We start from the raw sequence: 19,604 nt of genomic DNA on the forward strand, positions 1-19,604 counted from the left end.
TGCTATTATATAATACAGCAAAAATCCTGACGTTTTAAAGACAGAGTGTAAAATTGGAGAGTGCTGCTTGAAGTGTCCTTTTTTTAACTTGCATATAAAATAGAGCCTTACAGAATGTGCACTAGAAACACGTAGTATGGTTGTAGTTCCTAATTTATACTTACATGCTTCCCACAAATTGAGAAAAACCTGAAGACAATTACGCATGCCCCCATCATGTAAGTGTATGCATTCTGGAACAGAAACACAGAAGACTTAATACATTGTCTCCCAGGGATCTCATGGAAAGATCATGATAATTGGTCTTTTAATAATGTAGGGCAGTTGCTATATGAAATAAGAGAAATCATAAACTAGTAGCACTAATACTTCAGTAAGTGGAGCAGTAAGAAACTAATAGAAGATGTTCCACCGCTTCAAAAATACTAATTCAACCTCGCCACACATCATTTCAAAAACCCTTCAGTCCTCTATTAACTGGGCTGTAATCATGTCCAGCAGCCCCAGTCTACTTGTCTAGACAGCTGCTGGCTTACAGAAACTCCCCAGGCCTTCCCAGCTACTCCGCAGCAGGAAGCAAACTGTGAATGTCAGGGCAAAATGACTAGTCACACAAGACAGGTTTTCCTCCAAACAGAGCTTGCCGGCAGACAAAAGAGAAGCCTGCACAGCCATTATAGGGTTGTGGCTTCAACAACTTGTGATTGATCAGAAGTCTCAGCTATCCCCTCTCCTTCCCTTGTATATAAGGGAACCAGGGGGTAGCCAAATTGATAAATCTGGAGTGGGATGGAGGGAGAGTAGATCTCCATCCCCTCTCCTCCACACCTTCTTGGATTAAACATTGTCCCTTTATCAAAACCAGAGCTCCAGAATTGCTTCTGTGTTTGGGACAGATTGTATTGTTCAGCAGTTTTGCAACTATGCCTTCTTCCAGCCCACTGCTCCTGTCTGCATACTGTGCATTGCCTCTTTCTTTCTTGACGTTCATGAGACTTCTGTGGGCAGGAGCTCTCAGTGTCTTCAGATTCCATCCTTTCTTCACTCACATCCTCCCTAAAGACTTCATTTTTCTACACATTTACCACCTCTACCTCAAGTCAGTAAGACAAGTTTTGTACTTCATCATTGCCCAAGACAACAATTCCTTCTTCTTAGCATCAAACTTAATTTATTTCATCCATATTTCAGCCTTATTAAACTCCCGAGGGTTTATCTGGGTGTATAGAAGCAATCCTGTTGCTGCTGCTTAACAGATAAAATCAAGCTAAATCACTGGAACTGCATTTTATAAATCTTACCAGTAAGGCAAAGTGAAGTATCACCCATATAACTCCAAGAGATGTCACCAAGAGATCGTACCGATTTCTTCTGCTTTGCCAGAAGCCAGAAGGTGACATGGCAATAATCTTCATTGTGACCTACAGATAACAGCAATTTCTCAGGTGCACTGAAGAAATGGTTATTTCTTGCTATAGAAACCTCTTCCATTCTCTAAAATGTTCGATTGAATTAATCTTACGAAATAGTTTCAAACAACCAAGGGCAGGTTTCATGTCAGCTAAGTGTTCCCACATAGACAGGTTAGGCTGCTAGACTAACCAGAACATCTAAGCTTCCTTAGATAAAGGAAAAGTGGTATTTTTGGAAGACCACAAATGACCAAGACCAGGGTCTCTCTCTCTCTCTCTCTCCATCAAGTACTGAAGGAAGGGGTGTAGCTGACCACCTCAGACTGAATGCTTAATGCATAGATTGCTGAGGTGAATGTGGGCTTAAGTTTTCTTACAGTTAAACAAGTAATGAAGTTAGAAAATGATTGTCAATAACACGTGGCTGAAAGAGGTGGTGGTATCCTATTTATCTAGCTGTCTGTAAACAGGCTAAAATCACATAAGCACATTTGAACTCAAGAATATAATTGTGTTCTGTAGCACCTATAGTTCTAATTAATTATAAAGCTTTCCCATATTGCAAATATTTCTTGCTTTAAGGAACAGTCTGTACTCAGCACCATCTGTACTCAGCAGTGTATAAGAGAAGAAACCTAAGAACAGTAAAGGCCGTACATTTTACAATGTACCTGGTAAAAGACAGCAGCTGAAGTGCTTGACATTTCCAATACAGGTAATAGGAGCAGAAACAGGAAGCTTAAGAACAGACATTGGTAAGAAATAGTCACAACGGCTAACAGATATTGAGGTAGGGTGATACATGTAGAGGGACCACCAGAGAGTTTCTCATACACAATTTGTATTAAACCTCAAAGCAAGTCAAGTGTTAGTATACAAAGGCTACAAATGTCAGGCTTTCACTACATAATTTTTTCCATCCCATCTTGCAACACTGCCATTTAGCAGTATCCTTTACATTTCTGAAACCTAAACTGTATATAAAAGGACACTAGTTTGAGGTAAAAGGCTGATTTTCCAGTTAGGTGGTTTATTTTTTTTTTCCCCATATAAATTTTTCTGAAGCCTGCCTGCAAAGTGAAGAATACGTTGTCTGAGTCTCTAATTATCATTTGAGGTACCTGAAATTATCTTGACTCCTATCCAGTCAGGTGAGATGCCCTAGAATACTGGAGACAGATGTATGGGGCTGGCAGGGATGACACAAGACCTGCACACAGCTCTGCTCTTCTGCAGCAGCTCATGGAGGTAAGGGGAGATCAGCTAGGGTACCCTAAAAAGCTTTTGATGCCTTTGGTTATTTAGGCAACTGAAACTCACCCTACATCTCCCTTGATCACATTGACAGCTTAAACACCTGCCTCACCTGTAGAAATTAAACGCCTAAGTTCAGATGCCTATAATCTTGAACTGAACACCACACCTTGCAAATAAAAAACCACATTTCACTTCATTCTGTGATCATTAGTAAGTTTTCTGAATTCTTCCTATTCTTCTACACCACATATACTGATGTGAGAAGTAAAGGTTTAAGACTGAATCGGGAGTCCTTAGGCTGGACACAGGGCCATTAGCTTTGCAGAAAGCTTTGGCCTTCCTCATGGACCATGCCCGCTAGCGGTAGCAGACTGTGTACATAGCAGACTAACCAGACTATGCTGCATTAGGGAAGATCCTGGGCAGGAAGCTGCTTCATCTCTCCATAAATTGTGTGCACTCACAGCGTGATAGCTGGCCTGTTGAGAGAGTCAACAAATTTTTCTTGGCTCTAACAAACTTCCTTTGAAATTTGAGAGATGTATTTGTTTCCCCTGGCAGTATAAGAGAAAAAAAGTATTTCTGAAGACATAGTTACTAGGTAAATTAAAACCTGTCTGTGTATGACACAAATCAAACTTTTCTGTGTTTGCTCAGTCTCTCAAGAGATACTGATTTCTCCTGGGTAGGGAAAAAAGAAGCAACAGCATGGACATACTCTAGCTACAGCTGCTACAAGTTATTCACTTCATTGTTTATTCATCACTGCTGGCGAAACCTATCACTGGAACATGGGAACTGTCATATTGGATTAGAGCAGTGGGAAATGTACTCTACTATCCTGTTTCCGATAGTGGTCAGCATCAGCTATTCAAAAGGGACTGAAAAGAAAAATACTCAACTACAAATTTGGAACACAATTATGTACTAACCTAACCACAGAGGAAGCATCTTCTTTAACCTCATAAATGTCTGCTTTGTTACAGTACGGATATCATTACACATGAAAAAATAAATGCTTTTAAAATGTGTTTATGTCCTTAGATTCCAATCTTATGAAAACAGGCTAATTACACCTTGCACAATTGATTGTGGTGACAATTTTCTCATAGACAGAGAACTGTTACCACATAGGATCTAGATCTGTGCAACAAAAGATAGACAATACTGGAATTTGACTTATGTTATTTAAAAGTATTAAAATGAAATATGATGTTTAAAATAACAAAACAAAACTGAGAGTGGTTTCATGATGTCACAGCTACAGAAGAGTGGGGATTAACACACCAAGCAAAATATAAATGGAGCAAGGAGAACTTCCATGATACAACACAGACCTTGTGTTGTATGGAGTGACTTTAAACTGAGATGTTCTGCAAGAAATGAGTTCATTTAGGCTGACCAAAACACATGCTGAAATGCTCAGAGTTGGACCTATATAAAAGAACACAAAGCTCAAGGTGGTGGAGAAGTATGACTACAACAAATCAAAAGTTTCTTTCTACAACACATGTTTAAAGACAAGTGACATGGAGAGCCCCAAATGTACATGTTCAGAAATAAAAAATATAGTGAAAAATGAGACAATATCCCTAAAGACAAAATGAAACATATACATACTAGTCTCAAGAAATCATAAAATATATTACTTTACCTCAAGGACAAAAATGAAGGTGAAAACAACAGACATTGTTGCTAAAGGCACAGTCACTGGATCTGAAGCATCCCACTGAAATGCAAACAAAAGCCATTCATAGAAGAATAGCTGTTAAACAGAAATAAATGCCTCTTCATTGCCTTAACTTTTCTTGCAGGTTTTGTTAATGAATAGACTTCACTTTAAAATATGCTCAAGACAGAAGTGGCATCCTGGTGTATTAATCTCTCACAGATTTACAGCTTAACTGGAAATTAAAAATACCAAACCAGACTACAAAAAGACAGAAATTGACTCAGCTCTACAATTTACAATTAATCTACAGTGATCTGTGCCAACTGAGATTGCTGTATCTAGAAATTCTGTTTCCTTACATTCATCACAGTAATGGTTCAACTGATCATTAATTGATGTCAGGAAATGTGTGCAACACATGCTGTACTACTATAATGAAACACTTAAAAAGAAACACAATTACCTTAACTGATAACAACACAGACTGAGCCAGAACAAGTACAGCAATAGTTCTCTTAAAAAATGGATGCTGAGTTATATCATACATCTTAGCTCTAAAGCCATCGTTATCTGAAAAAGAAAGAATTTGAGGAGAGTTAAAATGCACAGTAGTATTTGCCCCTTATATCTTGACATATTTTCCATGATCATTAGTGGCAAAATAATCCTTCACCAGTTTCAAAATACATTTCTAATTTTGTGTTACAATTTTCCATATCAAATAGGGCCTCTGAATATACAATTTCAAATACTGAACACCAGTGTTGCATGAAGGCTGTGGTACTAGTAGGGCAAGTGCATCATTCAACTGCTGTCAGGTTAATACATTCCATTCATATCATTAACAGCCAACTGCAAATATTTTTCATTTAGAAATTCATTTTTTCATTAAGGCTTATCCTAAAATCATCGAAGCACAACCTTTTTTGGGGTTGATTTTAATAGCCTTATGCAAAGATCTGTAGTTGGAGCCTGTTTCTACGTTAACTTATGCACAACCTCCTAGTGGCCTCACGATTACAATTTTAATTTGAATCGCAGACTCCTGGGGAATTACGAACACTAGGGCTCAACATGAATAAAATCAAAATATCTTTGATACCCGGACGAGGTGGGAGATGAAGAGGTTGTGCTATCTTCAGTCTGCTTTTCAGATCTTCCCATCTTCTCTGATCTACAGTCAGTAAAGCTGTCCCCTTAATAAAAAAAAAGAAGTGTATAAAGCTTTTGTCATATAAAAGCTAGAACATTTAATGCTGTAAACATGAAAACAACATTCTCTTTGGTGTCTGAAATAAAGTTACATATGCAACTCTTTTTAAATAACACACTGTTTGGGTAAAGGAGTCTAAAGTATTAGCTGTTACTCAAGAGGATTTCTGGACACATTAGCTGTGAGTTTCTGGGACTCAACTCAGCAGGCACAGTTGCTGCTCTTTGTAGCAGCAGCCCAGTGTGGGCAGTGAAACACTGCAGGAGGTCTTCCATTTGACTGAACATCATTTGCTGGAAAGCACTGTTTTAAAGAGTGGTCGATTTTGTCTGGACTTTGCTGCAGAAAATCCTGCGGCTTGTCAGTGCTGTGACAGTTTCTTGGGGAACAAGCCCTCCAGGAGACTGCCGTCACTCTCTACAGCTCTTCTGTTTGGGGGGGGTGGTATTTAAAATAAAATAATAGTATACTATATACCGACAAGAGCTCTCCACAAAGGAAGCACAAGGAGAGGTAGGGATGTACCCTTTGGACAGGTGCTGGTAGATGGTAATGTGTGTATGTGTTTTCATAACACAGGAGGAAACAAGCAAGCCCCAAACAGAATTCAGCATTATTTAAAATGACCTTAAAAATGTGGTCCTCATCATTTCAGAGAACTGTAAAATCTCACAGAAGGACTCTGGAGTTACAAAAAGAAGGGAGACCTTTTCAAGGTAAATGCCACAAGCTTGTCTCCTAGACACTCGGCTGCTCTCCCAGCCAGCACAGAGCCGCACTGAGCTGGACAAGGGCTGGTGTGATCTCTGAGGCTTCCCTTGGCATTGGCTTGTGTAGATGCTGGAACTGTGGCTGGCTGTGTGACTGATGGCAGGATTCCTCCCTCTCACTGGACATAATCTCTTTACAGAGCTGTGTGTCCAAATGGCACCCTGGGAGAAGGTGCTTTCCAACACAAAGTGGACAAAGTGACAGATGTAAGGATGCCTATTGCTCATGTCAAGCCCAAACTGCACCATTTACAAATGTTTAAATTAAAAGGCAACTCAATCAACCCAATGAGTACTTCTGGTTTATATTCTTAGAGAGCTTTCACTGCACACAAGACAAAAGGTAGCAAAAAATGTGGACTTTTGTAAAATTTAGAAATAGTGCTGCCAAGTTGCTCTGTTGCTCAGACGCTACCACTTCCACCAGCAGGATCATTATAAGGGACCAAAGAGCAGAGCCCTGCGAGGGGGACTGCTGCTGGATGAGCTGCGTTTGTGTTTGGACTTCGACTCAAAACTTTCGGATAATATCTGAGTCGATCACATCTTCACTGCTGACTAAATACGTGACACCTGGGAGCTGTGACAAGTGATGGGTGGAAGTTGTGAAATAGGGGGTGGTGGAACACTTCGGGCTACTGTCCTGGTCTCGGAACACCTGAGGGCTCAGCCCAGAGCCTCCTGTGGTACCTCCCAGTACATCTCCATGCCTGCAACTCCGACAGCTCCGATGAAATACTACAGCATATCTGAAAATATTTTTGGATTTTTTTTTAAAAGTTGTTCATTCTCACATAAAATATTTATGCAGTGCAACTCTGACCCTCCTCAACAACTCCTGGCACTACTGTAACCATGTATCAGCCATAAACTTTCTAAAGTCAACATCTACTTTAAACACCAATAGCTTGGCTAAGTAACTAGTTTTAAGATGATGTAATGTAACCTCACATAGTGGACTATTTTGCCCTCTTCTTTCTGGACTAGTTGACAGTCTTCTCTCTGTCTTACTTGGCCTTTTTTTTTTCAGTTCCTGGGCATTTCTTCACTCTACTTAAATATTAATTGGGCTGAGATTTTTTCCCTCCACTGCATAATTAACTAAAATATTCATCTTTTCAACTAAAATCTGAGGATATTTTCTTTTTCCTATAGTAAACACTTTAAAAGTAAAAAGTATTCAAGAAAAAAAGAGATGAAAACCAAACATTACATGCCACAGTAGCTACCTGGGGTTACTAAGAAACAGCTGAAAAAGCTTAACCAGATGACATAAATAATTTGTACTGACTGTATTTTTAGTATTATGTAAATTCTATAGAAATATTGCATGATGTGCCTGTTCAGTGTAATTTACAGGGAACTGTTACTAGTGAGTAACTTTTTTGATGTTCATACTAATGCTTTCCCTGTATTCAGACATGGAATTGAGGGAGAACCTTATTCATAGCTGAAAACGTGGTCATAGTTCGAGGAAAACATACAAGCAGAGAAAATCACCCCAAAAGGATAAATGTAAAAATCAGGTAATTTTCTGAAAATAATGGGAACCCTAATTCAGGCCCTACACGTCAGACTTCCACATTTACACTGGAAGCTTGTGAAGGGTCAATCTGGGCTAAGATGAATTGTTTGGCTATCTCCTGTGCTCCCAATCCTTATAAACCTCATGTTCACAACTTTCCTGTTCCCTCTCATTTTAAATCACAGCGAACATAAACAAACTTTTGCTTTTCACATGAGTTTGGGCTGTCCTGTGCCTTTAAAGCAGCCTATCTAGGAGGAGGGAATGAAATATGAATCTGTTAGAGTCACATGTTTAAGGGTATTTTTCCCCTGTTCATCTGCATGTTTCAAACTCAAAAATAAAAAAATGGTGCAAGATTTACACTGATATTGTGGACAAATCACTTCAAAAGTAACCTGTGTGTTGGCCCAGATCACCTTATTCGGTAGTTGATAGTTGACTACAAGGATGAATACTGAGTTATGAGTTAATGACATCTCACTGGTTTGTGAAAGAAATCTCAAAAGCTGCCTTTGCAGGAGATAGGCTGACATAGTAAACTTGGTATTGTGACTCCTATGGAAAGAGTGGGAACTAAGAGCAAAAACACCGTCTAGGAGATGGACAGCAAGTAAGATTGGGCCTATTGTCACAAAAGCATAATAAAAGTCATACCAGTAAGGGCAAAGATCCAGCTCCTCTAGTAAATTTTTTCTATGACAATGGCCAAAAATAGACGCTGTAGGTGTAGCAAAGCAACCCAGACCAGCAAGTGGCTCCTGATGATTCTCCACTGCCCACGGAGCTGGCTCAGAATTTCTGACAAATACATTCAAGAACACATTCAAAACTAAAGCAGAAACACACCACTTGCTCGGTTCTCAACATCATATGCACTGCACCTCAATCGAGTAAAGGAAAGATGTTTGATCAGCTACAATCAAAAGCTGTTTAAGAGAGAACTCTGTAATGTGGTATTCTTGTCGCCTACACTTGTGCCTACAAACAGGTTTTTGAGGAAATTGACTGGTGTGGAAAGTGTGAAGGGGAATGAAAAAACAATGTATATGACAGAAATGCTCACCTAACATCTCAATAGGGTTTCATGAACTATGATGTACCTGACAGAAACACATAGCTAAATACCTCATAGCTATAAAGGAAAAACATTAAAATAATTTTAACTTTTCAAGTAATACTTTAACTACCTATAATTCAAATAAAACAATTTACTTTTTTTTAAGACTTGCTGAAAAGGTATTTTGTATGCATCAGTGTAAAGCTGACACATTTAAAGGAAAAGTAACATTACACAGCTGAACAGGAAGGGGTAAAAGCATCTATAAAAATCCCACGGAATTCTCATACTTGAGAAATTTCAGCTTTGTTAATTCACGAGTCAAAATTTAGTGAATAAAAAAAATAAATGAATAGCACATTGCTCCTTGTTCTCTAGAACAGATGTATTTTAACACAAATAACTTCATCTTACCAAAATTACACTGGAGTCACACAAACAGAAATACCTTCTGAATGGCAGAGGTTTTAGGCCATATATTTGGCTCGCAATCTGCTTGCCTTCATTTCACAATGCCTTGCTTGCCCACACTGGACACACAGCAGTGTGCTGCTCAGCTCCCTTCCAGGAGTCAAGTAGTTTCCTTGAAGGGCAAAATCAACAGTTGTGTTTGCTATATATTTCGGGTCAGGGCCATAGGAGGGCCATGGCCAGCACCCAGTTTGTCTCCAGCATGAGCATACCATCTACCTTGTGTTCTCCAAGCCCCAGAGTGCATCCTTTCCCTCCAATGCCATAAGTGATAAAGATATCGCTCTAGCTAGCTGCAACACAGACAACTCATTATTTTTGGGCCTTTGAACTAAGAGATGAAAAAAACGTAATAATTATATCTTGGTGCCACAGGGGCACCACAAGAAGCTCAGAAAAAAACAGTCAGATTAAGGGCTGTGCAGTGTGTATGCAGCAGCCCCATCCACAGGATGCTATCTTTAACAAGTGTAGACATGAGCTGCTCTGTAACAATTCACCGTAGGACAGATTTTTCTACTTTTCAGGGTAATCCACAAAGCCCATGTGAACTGCAGATTTTTTCCCAGAACACTAGCTACTTTTTTGTTTGAGTGATGGACAATTAATTTTACAACTCTGCTGCTTGCCAAGAAAAAGCCATGCAGCTTTACTTTGGATCTGAAACACTGCAATTGCAGGGCTCTAATGAGACCCCTCAGTTGTAACATACAAACATAACATGTCTTTTTACCTGCTGCTGCATATATAACTCCATCAACTAAAGCAGCAGAATGTGCAGCATCTGTAAATACATTGTGCTCTAGATTAAGTCTCATGTGACAACACAGCTGCATTGTAAATAACCTCAGGCAGCTCTGAAAGAATGTGTGATGGATTGTTATCATTGCAGGCTTGAGTTTTGTAGCAAATATGGATCAGGTGTGTCTGAAGCCATACTTGGAGGCTTGCAGATTGTAAGACTGGTAAGTCAATCTTAAAGGCAGTCTTACCAGGTAATGCAGACAGTGCAATATCACTTTCAGGTTTCTTACAGAGCCAGTCCTACACACAATAAACCACCTCGCTCAGTACCTTGTTTTCATTGAAATTAGCGATGACAACCCCAACGAAAAGGGTCAGTCCAATCATGCAGCCAAGGAATACAAAAACATGAATGTAGATTCCATGGATCTGAATAGACAAAAATAAGATCAATAGTTAAAACAAATCAAAGTATGTGTGGTAGAATTCAAAGACTGTGATGTGTTTCCTTACCGGCCCAACGCGATGAATAATAACATCTCTGACTTCCACCCAGCCTTTCAATGAAAGAACTTCGAATAGTGCCAGCATTGCATTCCCCACATTGTCAAAATTAAAATTCCGAGGATTTGCCCTGAAATGCAGTACATAAGTAGGTGTAACTTCAGCAATTAAGTTGTTCTTTCTGTTACCTTGATTCTTCATAGTCTAACTAAGATTTAAATACCTTGAAGAGTTGGTGTGAAAGCCTATGAAATGTATCATTCAAAATTGTCTCAAGAATAAAAAAATAGCTACAGCAATAAATACGTACAGCATAATTTCTTTGATCCCCATGTATGTTTTATTTTCTTACTCAGACTCTGATTCACAGTAATAAAGCTCATAAGATGTTCCTGCATTTTAGTATTTTTGTCAATGAAATTAGCAAAATTCAGCATTCAGGAAAAAATGGATCTGGTGACATTGGCCAGATTATAAAATAAATATAAGTGAAGGAGACCAGCCTCAAACCCACATAAAATTATTTGGACTCCAAAGTTGGCGAAATCATTTAGAAAATGTGATTCCCCATTTCATTATCATCAGGAGCTGATGGTCTAAAGCAAAACTTACTGAGAGGACATCACATCTTCTTGACTTTCCTACACCATATGTTCTGACCTTTTGTAACGGTTGATATTCAAGAGGATGTTTCTAGCTGAACATTAGAAGTACCCTCTCTGGGCTAGGTTAGCACATTGCTCTGTCTACAGTTTGAGACAGATAATTCAAGAAGCTCAAGTGTTTTCAACAGTTTATGAGGTAAATAGTTGTATTTTAGAAGATTATTAAGTATTTGGTGCTTCTGAAAATCCAACCATTCAGTGAAAAAGAGCTCTAACATGTAGATATTTCTTTTAAATGTGGCCCTTAGATTGGCATCTGGCTCTTGAAAATGTGGCCTGACACAGCCAACAGGTGGTATAAACGTCCTTGTGGTAAAATATTTTTCTGCAACAACAAAACATTCCCCAAAGTTTACAGTTATGCTGATTAAGACAGTTTTTGCTTATTTCTGGATCAGGCTGAAAAGGACTGAATTTGCTTACTCGTGGAAGAATTTTTCTGAAGCATACAGAAACAAAGACTTCTGCAGATGTCAGAGTTTCACCGACTGTTCAAGTCACAGCATATTATTTCATTAGCGTAGGATGGCTCTGAATCTACCACTGCTGGTACATTCTTCATCCACACACATAGTCAATTAAAATAATTGTAGTTGTTAAGCTGATTTTGCAAAATGTCAACCAACTAAAAAATGTAAACAGTTAAAAAGAAAGGTTTTTTTGCCTGTTCAGGTGTTGGGAAATATTCAATGGACTTAACCAGAATACTAATCAGAAATGTAATGTTAGCTTTTAAATAAATTTTACTGCACTACTGCACCACATAGACCACAAGGATTTCCTGAACTGGAAACAGAAAGAAGCTGCTAGCTGGCATGGTTGATGGCCATAGAAATGGCTTTAGGCATTACTTGCTCTTCTTTTTTTTTCTTTTTTACGGGTAGCTGTAGGCAGGTTTATTTACCTTTCTTCTCATCTTTTCCTATCTATTCTTAGGTTCTGTTGTTGATGTAGAGCTCTTAGGTTGTCTTCACAATAGTACTAAGGAACAATGAAGTGATAATCTTGGTTCAAGACAATAACTCCCACTGTAATAACAATCACATCTAATTCCTGTCTAGGTTCAATACCTATGGGTATTTTTTCCCTTTCTGCTTTATGAATAGAACAGCAGGTTAAGTGTGGAAAAGTTTCATATATCTGGCTTTTTACTAAAAATGCCAGAATTTTTATTCTTACTATAACTTGACTTACAATAAAACCCCTTCATCAGTAGTTTAATGCCATGACATCTGAGCCATCTTCTACATTAACAGATGCATTTTTGAAGAAAGATAGGCCAACATGTAGCAACTCACCAGACCCGTGGCACCCAAAATCCAGGCTTTTTCTCTCCAGGTCTTAACTTTAAATTGAGATTTTTGGAAACACTTACATTTATTCTGAAGATGCCATGACAATCTTCCTATAGTGAAATAAACCACAGTCTGAGATTAAATAATAGCTTGTGAGAAATGCTGAAATGTCAGTATAGAAGCACACTTGCCATAGGGAAGCAACATAAACAGAAATGAAAGGTTATTTACAGGTCTGGGATTAATAGTCATGGACCTTTACCAAAACGAAAAATGCATCTTAGGAAGAATTCAAAGACCCCTTTTCCTTCCAGAATGGAGTGCTTTGAATTTTGCAAGACTACCTAGTCTTTCACCTCTTTCCTAAAGACTATTCCTCTCTTCTGGTGATGATATTTCTCCAAATAGAGTAAGAAACACAGCTGATTTTCTCCATGTAACCTACACAGCATTCCCAGTGCTTTTAACCTCTAGCAGTTTAACTTTGCTGCTGACCTAGGAATCCATAGGTGTCATTTTCCATGGTTAATTCCATGTGACATCCAGCCCTTTGCAAATAATATGGCATGAGTTTGACAGCTTTTTCAGATGTCTCCTGATATTTGGATGTGCTTTACTTTTTTACATGAAAACCCAGATTCACCCTCATTTGCCCACTCCTTTACCACCTTTCCGTCCATTATCCTGCTTCTGAACAACAAAGTGCCCAAGATCTCCATCTCTCATATAATAGCTCTGATTCCCTGACTTGCTTCCCCCAGCAGGCAGAAATGGCACAGCATACTATTAATTTGAAGCAGAAAAGCAGTTCTTACCCTAGAGATGATGTGTGGATCATTGCATTTAGCCAGTTTTCCAGCAAAGAGCTGCACCCCAAAGCTTGCAAAAACAAGCATTAATGTCAGCAAAAGAATAGAAACCTGTAAAGATGAAGTTAGACTTGTCAAACTCTCCTCCTGCAGACTTGAAAAAGGAGGTCAGCTCCTTCGGTGAAGTGCAGGGAGGATCATTTTGTTGCATAAACCTGGAGATATGGCTTTTGTGACAGACATGTTACTTTAGGTTCTGATCCAGTAACCAGGTGCTGTATTATTATATGTATTATTATTAACATAGCATCTAAGAATTGTAGATAAGGATCAAAGATTTCTTGCACTTAGTGTACCAGCTAAATTCTGTATGCATAAGAACTGTCATTCACTTTAAAGAGAATTCTTCACATACTTAAATATGTGCTGCTTCTGTTTCGCTTAATCAGGCTTTACTAATTAATGAGTAAGCCATTGTTAGATATTTAATTCCAGTATAGCTACAATAAAGATATGTATGAGCAAATTTTGATGTATTCTTTTAGATATTTACTGTATCTGTGAAATGCTAACTAGCTTTATACTTTTTGTCCTTGCTCTTATTGCTGCCTGAATATATTTTGCACCTTAGTTTTTTATAACAACCTGACCTAATACAGCATTCTGTTAAGGAACAAAATGCCTGTTGTTTAGGCTGGCAAACATCACATACGGTCCCAAGACAACAAATTAGGTTCTGATCAAGCAATCACAGACTCCATTATTATTATTATTGTTACTATAAGTGCATAATCATGATCATAATAACAATGATGACATAATAATAAGATCCAGATCTGTGATGAACAACTGTTTTTATCTTTGGTTGCCTCTCAAAAAACTTGGATGGACAGACCCTCAGCTTGGAAACCAGGTTTACTTTAGTTCTTGCCAAGCGGTCATACCCTACACTTCTCACCTTTCTTCCCCAACTAGAACTGTGAATAATGGGTAGACTTTATTTCAGTAGTCCTCTTATGTAATTATGGCCAAATATATGTTGAAAGAATACTATAATTTATAAAAGAATTGTTACAGCAGCTTTATTCAGTATAAATGTAAATTAGTTATTTATATTCCTAATTTTTAACGTGTTGTGTAATCACCTGCAGAGGTAGCTACAATGAAAAGTAAACAGACAGCGGTGGAGAAAAGATTAGAAAAGAAAAACATGATAGCAAAATGTTACCGTAGTACTTCTCCATGTCTTTTTTTTTACAAGAACAAAATAACAGACACATACCAAAAAGATTTCCTTAAAGCCACTGAACAGCTCTCGCACCACTTTCCTCATCTGAGGGACCAGTTTGAAAATTCGAAGAGGCCGGAGGCAGCGAAGTACCATTAAGAGCTGAGCTCCAGATTTGGCAGGGACGTTCTGGGGCATCCAGCACAGGAATATCAAACTCACCTTGAGGAGACAAGGCAGGAAAAGGCAAAAAAGGATTAGGTTTACAATGTCTTACTTGACACCGACACAGCACAGAAGATCAATAAACACGCATCCTTAAAATTAAAGGGAAGATTAAGGTAAAAAAACCCCTCATTTAGAAGAGGACTTGGATATCCTGTGGCCTGGCTGACTGTCCTAACTAATGGGCATCAGATTCAGCCTCTGTCTTCCCCTTTGACTCCAAATCTACTTTATTCTTTTCAGCAAATGGATCAATTCCAAAAGAATAAATCAAATTGGCTGATTCAGAGCAGGGACACAAACTGAAGCAGGCAGCAGCATCTCTCTCCTCCCTTCTCATTTCAAATGGAGATTCTATCTTGAGTAACTGAAATATCCTCACCTGGAAAGTCTTAACAGTTTGCTTGCCAGTTTTTCCTACCACTTTGTTATAGGCGTAAGTAGTTTTGTTACTGGGTGGTTTTATCACGCGAGTATTACACATTCAAAAGTGTTTTCAAACAGCATAATTGTGTCCTGTAGCCTGAACAATTTCTGACAGATGGTTATTGATTATAAACCTGTTTCTTATTATTTTGTAAAAAGTATTTATAAAGTCAGTGTTATTATAGGGGGACAGAAATGAGAGTATTACAAAGTGCACAAAAAATGGAGGATCAAGCTGGTATCACCGGTACGATTTAAAACACAATACGATTTGTTAAAAGCAACAGTGGTAAAAGACAGCTGCCCCACTGAAACAAAAAGAGTTGCTAGTGCATTTGACTTACTTTCATATTCTTTTAAGATCACCACAGGCACATTTGGAATATCCAAGCTACAACACTAAATTTTCCTTCAGACCAAAACAGAGGGATTTAGAGATTCAAGAACCTAATGCAGACAATGATTATGCATACTGCAGTAGGAATTTTGTATAAGTATGCATATTTTTATTTATGCTAACAATGGAATCTTTGATACAAACTGATTGCGGCAAATTTTATGCAGCACATGTCTGGTAGATTAATCTCTGAAAGATTTAATCTAAATCCATCAAAGCCATTTTGTTTAGTAATTTCTTCAGTTGGAAAATATTGCATACTGTATTATACTGAGCACTGGTTTTGACACATTCTGTGGTGTTTATTGCCGTATGTGAAGAAGAAAGGACCTCTTTCCCTTCTATCTGAATGGTGTGCAAGAAATTTCCAGGGGACAAAGAAAACAGTGTAACAATTTTTTCCTGAGAACCACTACTGATAGGTATGGAATATAGAAAGATGCTACTTTGCCTTCTTTCTGCTATAGCAATACCAGCAACAAGGAAGTGCCCTTCTGTCAAATGGTAGAGGCTTTTGAAAAGCCTTCTATAAAGCAGGAGTACTGTTGAGCAATGAATGGCTAAGAACTAGATAAAATAAAGGTTCTTCTGCATACAAACGCTGAAGCAAGGTCAGAGATCCTGAGCTTACTTTGGAATGAAATCAGGTCTGGTACTTAAAACATATCAACAAATAAACAATTAAAAGGGGCCATATAATGGCCCTACACTAAAATGCCAGGTGCATATCACATGTAAGTGTGATTTTTAGATGTCCAAATAAGTATTCATATACATAACTGACAGGACTACACATGAAAGCAGTGGTGTTTGTATATAAATTCCAGGACCGCATTTGCACCAAGGTGCAGAGCCAAACTTTTTAACATTACCAAACATTTATATATCCAAAGATACCAAAATTACGAAACCTCCCACAAATATAAAAAACTTACAAGATATATAAATATGTCCATAACTCCTCCAAAGTCCCTAATCACAGCTGTTGGCGTAAAAAACAAGCCATCTGCCATAATCTTCAGATTAAGCTCAATGCTCATGAATATTACAAACACATATTCAGCAATCTGAAAACGAAAGCAGAGAATAGTCATAATTTAGGAATGGGCGGTGGAGAAAACCAAGGTGACTGTGCTTCATTAAATGTAAAATGATTCAGTGACAGACAGTACCTGGAGTGTTGGAGCATGCATAACTCTTCTAAAGGGGGATTCGAACATCATGGAAATGCAGGAGCATATAGTAACAATGATCATGACCCAGTCCAGGTAAGTAACCAGACCCAGCAAGTCACTGCAAAGAATATGCAAGGATAACCGTTACAGAAATGCCATGAGTGCTGTGTCACTTGTATTGTGTCTACACCACAGTTAAGTGCTTTCCTAAGAAAAATAAATTAAGCTGAGGAGTATATTATTATATTTCAGAAATGTGTAGTAAAACTAGGGAAGTTGCATGCAAGTAAAGAAGAAAAGGCTGACAAAAAAATCCTCTTCCTATTAATCCTACTGGCCAAACAACTCCATGGAAACAAAAATATTTTTTTTGGAAAAAAAGAAATACACATGTGCATGCACACATACACACATGCATGCATGTGTGTGCTCACACACTTATATTGCAGGCTTATGTGACCAAGCAAAGTTACTTTTTTGCAGCGCTTACTAAAGCTGATGGTATTTGGTATTTTTCACAGCTCCAGTAACAGGATCTGTTTTAGAACTATAAAAAGAAAAAAAAAGACACAGTCATTTACATTTTATTTTAGTCAGCATTATAATTATATCATGCATCCATCACCTCAAAATAATTTATATCCAAAAACAAGGCTACATTTTATCTTGGCTTAATTTTAAATGTCTGTATAAGTTTCATTTAATTCTATGCATTTTTAGTCATATCATCAACACAGCTAGGATCACTTTAATTCATGGCCTACCAGCAATTCCTGTAATGATTCTTTACACTGCTAGTTTTTCGGGTCTTGCTTTTGTAAGCAAGAATTTAATTTTGTTTTTTTCTTGGGGATGGGGAGGATTACCTGCTACTGAATTTCATGTTCTGAAGTGCTTCCTCAGAAGTTCTTTCCTTTTACTTCGAAACCTCTTGGACCATACCCTCAGTTGACACAAAAAAGAAAAAAATCCTTCCACAAGCCCTACTTCTTTTATTACTTCTTTAGTCATTTTCTGATGAATATTTCTAGATTTTCCGTGTCTGAATTTTCCTATGAAATTGCTGTGCTTCACCTACCATATTCAAACACCCATCAGGCAGCCAGAGAGAGTGAGAACACCCTACGAGTAATAAGCACATATCTACATGATGTGAGTTAAGTTCTTGCTTCAGCAATTATTTAGCCTTTTCGTACCAAGCAGAATGGCTTCAGCAGGAGGAGCTACAAGAATCCTACCCAAGAAGCCTACCCTGACCCAGTGGTTAGGGGCACATTTTACTTATCTTTCGAATCCTTGTAGCAAATCATGCCAAGACAGGATCTCCACTGAGATATCCTACAGTCCATACTTCCTTGCCGAGCTTAAAGTGAAAAATGGACTGACCTGACTTGAGGTATTACCACCAGAAGAGATTTCATGGTTATGAATTACAGGAATGCCAGATGCACACAAGGAGAAAAAGAGGCAACTGCCACAGGCCAGGTTCACCCACCTACACCAGTCAGAATACAGAATATTTCCACTGAACCAACTGACTTTTGGGTCTTCTTAAGCTTGCTCGTACCTGTTCCCAACATTGTATACAGTGGCATTCCTCAGCCTTTTTTACTAGAAGAAAATATGTAACCTTCCAGTTTGAAAAAAGATACCTAGGACAACTTGCTTGGCAAGCTGGGTGGGACAATGAATAAACAAAAAAATGGCTGTTTAACAAAATCAGTTTACTCTTATAATTGCAAACATTTTAATTAAACTGTTGATAATATAAATATCCTGTTACCCTCAGGCGCTCCACAATGCTAAGAGGCACTGATGTGCATTTGACAAGTGGATTGGAATGCATGTTTGTGTGTTTTGTTTTGCTGTTTTAATTTGCAACTGCTTTGTGGACGAGCGAACTGCAATCAAGTTAGCAGTTGCATAGAAAAGCAGGCACCTAACTCAAGGACATGCTTCTACACAGGTGGCAGAACACTTACATAAGGTATTGTAAAAATGAAGTATCTAACCTTCCTGTTCTTCTACCTAGAAGTAATTTGCTGAAGGGTACAGACAAAATCAATAGTAAAGCAGGTGCTGAAACCAGGTCTTCCAAGTGCCAAGCTCATAGCCTTGGGCTATCTTCTGTCACAGTGTTTGCAAGATGACAATCATTAACCCTCCAAAATTAGAGTGCTAGCCACAGAGGTTTAAAAGAAGAGCTATAAGATGATTTTATATCAAGCTGCTTGTACATAAATCTGTACCCGCCACACTCACATACACCTACAGTTTAGTTACTGAGTCTTCCCAGCTTTCAGCTGGTCTCAGCTTTTCTCCTTTTACCTCCCACAGTTGAACACCTTCCCATCCCATTCTGGGTCTCTAATTATGGGCTAATGACTCTTTGTGTGAGCATAGGTGTGATTCATTTCCCTTCACCTTTTTCTGTTCTTTGAGTAACTGTTGGTGTTAAGGACTTCCTGCCTCATGATAAGGAATAGGAAGGGAATAGCAAGCTGATTCCCCAAGGTCTAAAAATGGGAGTATAAAACATTAGCCTTTCCTCTCAGTTCACACCTACAGTTTCCCCACAGTCTTGTCCCATCTTGGCATCGCAGACTGCTCAAATGTGTCTGCCCTTACACAGCATTTTATTGCTTCCTTTCTTCCAAGAGCAAGATTATACTATACTATAGGCAACTGACTGCCAGCTCGTGTGGTGACCACATTATATGCAGTTTTCCTTTCCAAATAAAAGTCAGACCTAGATT

General features: G+C 38.4%; 1 protein-coding gene across 3 annotated transcripts in view; it reads right to left on the bottom strand.

The window, feature by feature from the left end:
- Positions 1–19,604, bottom strand: part of NALCN (sodium leak channel, non-selective) — a 249,732-nt gene that overhangs the window by 14,763 nt on the left and 215,365 nt on the right. For 2 of the 3 annotated variants that reach the window (XM_040584468.1, XM_040584470.1), the window contains exons 23-35: positions 17,339–17,395; positions 16,846–16,966; positions 16,609–16,740; positions 14,680–14,847; positions 13,404–13,508; positions 12,592–12,698; positions 10,638–10,758; positions 10,455–10,553; positions 5,444–5,537; positions 4,805–4,911; positions 4,324–4,398; positions 1,302–1,421; positions 165–233 (exon numbers count right to left, since the gene is read on the bottom strand). In XM_040584468.1, the coding sequence (XP_040440402.1) occupies positions 165–233; positions 1,302–1,421; positions 4,324–4,398; positions 4,805–4,911; positions 5,444–5,537; positions 10,455–10,553; positions 10,638–10,758; positions 12,592–12,698; positions 13,404–13,508; positions 14,680–14,847; positions 16,609–16,740; positions 16,846–16,966; positions 17,339–17,395 (1,375 nt within the window). The remainder of the gene's footprint in view (positions 1–164; positions 234–1,301; positions 1,422–4,323; positions 4,399–4,804; positions 4,912–5,443; positions 5,538–10,454; positions 10,554–10,637; positions 10,759–12,591; positions 12,699–13,403; positions 13,509–14,679; positions 14,848–16,608; positions 16,741–16,845; positions 16,967–17,338; positions 17,396–19,604) is intronic. The other variant, XM_040584471.1, reaches the window with a different exon arrangement.

This window comes from Falco naumanni, chromosome 2, assembly GCF_017639655.2.
Source record: "Falco naumanni isolate bFalNau1 chromosome 2, bFalNau1.pat, whole genome shotgun sequence".
Lineage (NCBI taxonomy): Eukaryota > Metazoa > Chordata > Aves > Falconiformes > Falconidae > Falco > Falco naumanni.